This window comes from Xenopus laevis, chromosome 8S (assembly GCF_017654675.1).
Source record: "Xenopus laevis strain J_2021 chromosome 8S, Xenopus_laevis_v10.1, whole genome shotgun sequence".
NCBI lineage: Eukaryota > Metazoa > Chordata > Amphibia > Anura > Pipidae > Xenopus > Xenopus laevis.
In genome coordinates, this window is record NC_054386.1 from 42,877,861 (window position 1) to 42,884,803 (window position 6,943).

General features: G+C 38.9%; 1 protein-coding gene across 1 annotated transcript in view; it reads left to right on the top strand.

The window, feature by feature from the left end:
- Positions 1 to 6,943, top strand: part of strbp.S (spermatid perinuclear RNA binding protein S homeolog) — a gene marked incomplete at its 5' end in the record, with an annotated part of 58,330 nt that overhangs the window by 39,648 nt on the left and 11,739 nt on the right. Inside the window, 3 exon segments of the mRNA NM_001095795.1 lie at positions 4,475 to 4,569; positions 5,166 to 5,261; positions 6,809 to 6,920. Of these exon segments, the coding sequence (NP_001089264.1) occupies positions 4,475 to 4,569; positions 5,166 to 5,261; positions 6,809 to 6,920 (303 nt within the window).

Below are 6,943 nucleotides of genomic sequence, written 5' to 3' on the forward strand. Positions count from 1 at the left end.
TGAGTACAGTGAATCCTACGATCCCAGGGGGCGGCCCTTATTTTTTAAAATGGCAATTTTCTATTTATGATTACCCAATGGCACATACTACTAGAAAGTATATTATTATGAAAATGGTTTATTTACATGAAGCAGGATTTTACATATGAGCTGTTTTATGCAATTTCTTTCTATAGAGACCTACATTGTTTGGTGGGTATAGTTTTCCTTTAAGACACGAGTCGCTGCAATGAATCATGGGACATTTGCAGTATGGCCATCCTGTTTTTTTTCAAGTCACTGTGATGACTTGCCTTTTGTGTCTTAACCGTAATACCTGGAACAATACCTAGAATGTTGAACTCTGGTTTTTAACGTGGCCTTGGTAACCACCACCTATGTTTTCTGGGTATCCATTAAGAAGCACACATGGATGGGCAGTTTTGAGATTGTCAAATATATTTGCCATGATTGAGCTGGTAAGCCAAGTTTGCTTGGGTCTGTATTTATTGGCATATATGTACATCAGTACTGAGATGGCCATCTGTGCTCAGTTTGATCCAAATTTTGGACAGATAGTAAGCAAATACTGTTTCTTTATGCAAATATAGCACATTTCTTAAATGAGCTGATGGTCTGTGTGATACAGAGACATATTGTGATTAAAGTTAAGCTATTGCGGTGCAGCTGGTCCCTTACCTGGCTATTTACACTTAAGCTTCTCTAGAAACAGTTGGATCCAGCTACCATGCAGAGCATGAAGACACTTCATTCTAATGATATTAATGTACAAGACAGTCTGATGCAATTCGTTCTCTTCTTGCCCTCACCCATGATCCTTTCATGTATTCTTCTGTTAGGATTTTGCACTCAGGTGCTGACTGGCTGTACAACTGTGCTGTGCCAATGGGCCTATAAGTTCTATTCAATCTGCTAAATGTTTGGTATAGACCATTGGATATTTGGTATATAAGCACACCTTTAAAAATTCTCTCATTGAAAATTTCATGGATGAGAGTGCTCAGGTTGAAATTAGACCTAGGTGGGTGTGCAGAATGGAGGTTGAATTGAAGAGGGCCTAGCCTTGTTAAGGCTACAAGGATGTCCACCTTGACACAGGCTGGTTAAGTTCATTTATAAGATACACTTTAAATATATATCTAATATACTTTGCAAACTCAATTTAAAAAAAAAAAAAAAAAAAAAAAAAGCTGGTGTGGCACAAGCAGTTTCTCACAGAGAGGGTTGCCTACCCCTTTACCCTCCTGGCTCAATCGCACCATGCTTTGTAATGTCTGAGACCTGTCCCATTGGCAGTATGTCACTATACATATTAAGATTCTCATTACATGGCAGAAACTAGTGCAATTAAATATTAAATACATACCTGTAGTATCAGCTTCTACAATAGGTGCATGATAATTTTGCAGTGCCCCCTAAGCTTAGCTTCTCTACAGCTACCCAGAGCCCACTATGGGCAGTGTCACTCTTAAAAAAAAATCCAAAATGATGACACCCGTCCCCCTGTACAGAGAAATAGACAAATAATATGTTTCCCTTTTTTTGTCTCTCTAAATAAAGGATCGTATTTAAGAGTGAGACTATTTTTAAAAGGTGTGCCTATAACCATGACAATGCTCCTAACTACCAGTGGTGCCTAAAAAGTATGCTGGCTAGTAGCCTCCATCTCCCTAGCAGTGCAGGCCAAAGACTGACTTCAGTGTGTGTTTGAATGAGTGATAACGACAGCATTGTCAAATCCAGGTCTTATGCTTCATCTCTGGGAGTCATTTTTACCACATAACCAGTCAGTTTTATAGTTCTAGTAGACATTGATGTCTGAGGGCTTCAACTCAACTGAAAACTAGCCAAGTTTTTTTTTTTTTTTTTTTTTTTTAAGACAGCACATTCTACAGCCTTTCAGACTGGTCAGTTCTTCATAACCACTCATTTATCTTAGTTCTTTCCAATATATATTTATATATGTGAGCTTGGAGCAGATGTTCACATTGAAATTTTATGGCTAAAACTCCACATTCTTTACAAGCTGCGTCTGTTACTACTCTTACCATCTAAAGGTGCAGTCCTACCAACAAAAAATAGTGTTAATCCCCATATAGCCCTATTGACTTATTCCTTACGATACCTTTAGTGATTTTGTTCGGTTGGCACAAATCCTTATTTAAAGAAGAAATATATTTTTAAGATGTATTAATTTTTTTTTAGAAAATTAAAACATTTTAGGCACCTCCTGTCCCTCCAAAAAAAATCCTCAATCTAATCCCCCAAAAAAAAACTGGTGAATCCTAATTGGTTTGTGGTTCGGCCCAGTTGTTCTTTTTTGATACAAGTTATTTTGGTTCAAGTAATTTATGGACATAATCCCCATTAAGGAAAGTTGTTGAAACTTTCTTTGTGAAATCAAATATATTAAGCATTGTTTGGTCTTCCTGGCTGGACTGTTACTGATTGGATAAATTAAGGTGGCTGCACACTAACAAATTCTTTGTGTTGTCCACATATTTGGCCCACCACTAAATCAGAACATTCTTGCCAGGAAGTGGAAAGGGGGCTGTTGCTTTTAGTAGTAGAGATAAATGCAAATACATAATTTTAGGCAATAGCTCAACCATACTTCATCCAGAATACTTGAGGAAGGGAGACTGAAATCCCTCCCCCCAAATATTTGGGGTAAACATTTCCATTAACTAGTGAGCACAGGTCTAGCTTGCTCTGCTTCTAAACTGGTGTTTAGAAGCACTGCTGTTAACTGCAGTGAACAGCTTGTGCAACATGAAAGTAAAAACTACATGCAGTTCAGCCGGTTTTATCCAGGCCTCTCATTGTATGCTTTATTTGTGCTTCCCGACAAATTCATTTAGCAACACCAACCTGTACGGTGTGTGATTTGCTTTTATCCCCTTGCATGTTACCAGTGAACATGTGATGTGGAGTAAGTCAGCCGGCACCTTAGAATTTACATTCGACAGCATGTAAACGGCTAAAAAGACTGAATATCATTTTCTTTTCTTTTTTTCCATTGAATTTGCCCTTTAATTCACCATCACTGCAACAAAGTAACCTGTTCTGCATTGTTGCCTTGGCAGTGTTGCTATAGGTTTTTTTTGTGTTCTGATCCCCCCCTATGTGGGATTGCACCTTTAAACTTTTTGCATGTAGGGTCTAAAAATATCTCATTGCAGCTTTTTGACATTAGAAATGTGTTAATGAGAAAATAATGCAATGCAAACATCTGCTTTGGAGTTCATCAGGTCTAGAAATACGTTTGTAGCACTTCTGGCAACCTAAATCCTTGCAACAATCTAAACAAACACAAAATTAAGAAACACCGTTCAGTGGCTGTTGTTCAGGCAAAAAATCTGTCTTGGACTTCACTCCAATTTAATTTAATGCATCATATTTTAACATTTGATCATTTGGGATTGGTGTTTATTTATGATGCCAGTAAACAGTGAAAGGGGTATTCCTACAATTTTTTGTGATACTGAAATTGTCTTGATGTCAACCTCCAGCTCACAAACAACCATTTCATCTTCAGCACCCTGTAGTCATTGAACCTAACCTCTTCATGAAATCTATTTAGGTTGGGTCCCTCTAAAAATCCAAACTGTAGAAAATGCAGAATGCATAACTGATTACAGTCAATGTTTGTTTCTTGCAAGAAGTCCATCTAAACCATTATATATCCCACCACCAAATGCATTTTAAGCTTTGGGGAGGTGAACAATATTATACCTCCTGCAAAACTATAATTTGAAAAGAGATGCATGTTTAGGGAGAGTAAACTAGCTTTTCTTACGCTATTTATTTAGGGTAGAAAATATTAAGGTTTGCCCTACTGTTAAATGAGGCAGTATTTCAAACCCAGTCAAAGTAACTGTTGTTAGAGGAAAGAATAGGATATATTAAAGACAACAGTAATTCCCATTTAGATTTATGGATTTAATTTTCACATTGCTAAAGGTGATCCAACTCATGCCTACGCAAAGTAAATGTGCTGTAGATATATATACTGGGGGGCTCTTCTGATGTAAGCACCTTGTGTTATTGCATTACCTGCACTTGAGGATCTTTTTTACACAGAAATCAGCCACACAAAACAAAGACATAAGCGTTTTTTAGCTCGATGCATATAAACCTGTTAAAGCCAATACCGTGTTGTTATCACAGACAATGCCGTGAAGTGTGCTACGTGCGTATTTTTATGCCCTGACGTATGTTCTGCATATTTAATAAGATCCCAGATGGTACGTAGCTGTTACCAATTTGCAAACTGGAAGTGAATGCCTCCTTTTGCTTTGTGTTGCACATTACTACTTGAATGGCCTTTGGATAATATATTTGCAGTGCACTTTGTGAACCATTCAGTTTCTCTGGGAGTCTTATTAGCTTGTTCAGATGCTGCCATACTCTTTCTGTGACAGAATCCCCTTGGTCAAATTGTATCTGTCTTTTTTTTATCCCATTTTATCAGTAGAAAATGTTGCGATGAAAGATCCTCCGGACTTATTGGACAGGCAGAAATGCCTGAACGCCTTGGCGTCTCTGCGACATGCCAAATGGTTTCAGGTTGGCAATTTGTTCTTACCTTATTGTTATTGTAGCCTTATGAGGTTTTCATTTTTAATTTCTATATGACCTCACCTATAAGTGACCTAAATAGGATATTAAACTATAGTTTCATATTATGCTTGTATAGCAGCATTGCTCTTCTTGTGGCATAGTAGATATTGGCCACCCTTGCCAATATAATGAGGCCTTCATTTTATTTGAGGCATTCAGCTGGCATGCTTCATATCCAATAGAAAGTGGTCATGTCAAATGTAAAATTAATGACATACCATATTATATGGCCTCATGTTCGTCCCTCCTTAAAGGGGGCCTGGATTGTGGCACTGGTGGTGTCAAGATGTGTTTAGATTCAGTAGAGACCTGACTAGCACATTATCATGAGGCTACAAAAGCAATTTTTACATAAAGCTTTTCAGTTCTATTGGAAGCCTGCCCTTTCTTAACATGGATGTCTGACCATTCTGTAGATTTCTTTGCATGAAGCTAATCATTTATTACTCAGTAATCACATATAAGAATCTGTCCAAGACCTCTGTAGGTTAAGGTGAGGCATGAGCACATCAGCCGAACTGGAACCATTTTGTCTATTCCAGGCAAGAGCCAATGGATTAAAATCTTGTGTAATTGTGCTGCGCATTCTGCGAGATCTGTGTAACAGAGTCCCTGCCTGGGCACAGCTGAAAGGATGGGTGAGTTTTTCCTTTTCTGGGAAGAATAGCTTAGGCAAAAGTTCTTGATTACATTTGCTATCAAATAAAGAAAAGCAACTTTTTAATGCAAAAATATGTTCTAATATAAATATACCCAAAATGTAACTTTCATATTAATATACTGAAAGACTGCTAATCTTCTTTTTTAAATATATTATTTTACTGCTACTGTTTTTTTTTCCCCCTTAAAGTATTCTTGTTGAGAGGGAAAAAAAGGCATGGTATTCAAAATCTATCTAGTAAGACCTTAAACACCCTAACCGTAACACCAAAAAATTTAAGTATTTTAATGTAATGACAATATAATGTACTGTTGCCCTGTACTGGTAAAGCTCTTATGCTTGCTTCAGAAATTCTTCTATAGTTTATATCAGTGATCCCCAACCAGTGGCTTGTGAGCAACATGTTGCTCTCCAACCCCATGGATGTTGCTCCCAGTATCTTTAAAGCAGGTGCTTATTTTTTAATTCCTGGCTTTGAGGCAAGTTTTGATTGCATAAAAACCAGGTGTACTGCCAGAGTCTCCTGTAGGTTGCCTGTCAGGGGCTTAACTACAGCGGAAGCTGACCGGCTGCAGGGGGGGGGGCAGGAGGTATACGGGGCCCAATAAGGCCCTAATTAATGAGCATTTTCAACATATATATTGTTAAAAAAGGACAACCTCTGCATATGTTGGGGGCCCTAAAATTAATTTGCTGTGGGGCCCACTAACCTCTTATAATGCCACTGCTGCCAGTCCACATATGGGCTACCAAATAGCCAATTACAGCCCTTACATGGCACCCCCAGGGACTTTTTGTCATGCATGTGTTGCTCCCCAACACACTTGGGGACCCCCTCGGGTTTATATGAACAAGCTGCTGTATAGCCATCGGGACAGCCATTCAAAGCTGAAAAAGGCGAAAAGGCACAGGATACACAGCAGATAACAGATAAACTCTCGAGTATACAAAAGGATTCTACAGAATGGTACTGTTATCTACCACGTATGGCTTCACAGCAGCTGGTATAAACTATAGTAGTGTTTCTGAAGCAAACACACCAGATTTACCAGTGCAGGTCACCATTACATTATATTGTCATTCCTTTATAACACTTTCGTTTTTGTTCTTTAAAAGAGATGGAATAGCATTTTACATTTGGGGTGCCAAAAGTTATGCACCCCAAGTGACTTTTTACTTACATGAAACCTGATGGGGTTTTTTCTAGCGAGCACCACAACGAGATCCTCTTCCTGCTTCATCGGTTTTCAAATTTGCCAGGGAGGACTCATGCGCAGTAGAGCGAAATAGCCAGTTTTTTTTTGTTAAAGTCCGGCTCTCCATTCTACTGCGCATGCGCAACTGCGAGAAGACCCTCAGAAGCCAGAAGAGGATCTCTCCATGGTGGTTGCTAAAAGAACCCCAGGCCGCTGCGGTAAAAGTAGTCACTTGGGGTGCCTAACTTTTGGCACTCCCAAGTGTAAAATGCTATTCCTTCTCCTTTAAGGACAAGGAGTGCTGACCTGTTAATATCTCTCTCTCAAGCCTCTGGAACTTATATGCGAGAAGGCAATAGGGACTTGCAATAGGCCGCTTGGAGCAGGTGAAGCCTTACGAAGAGTCATGGAATGTCTAGCATCTGGCATCCTCCTCCCAGGTAACACTAATACAGCAAGCAAC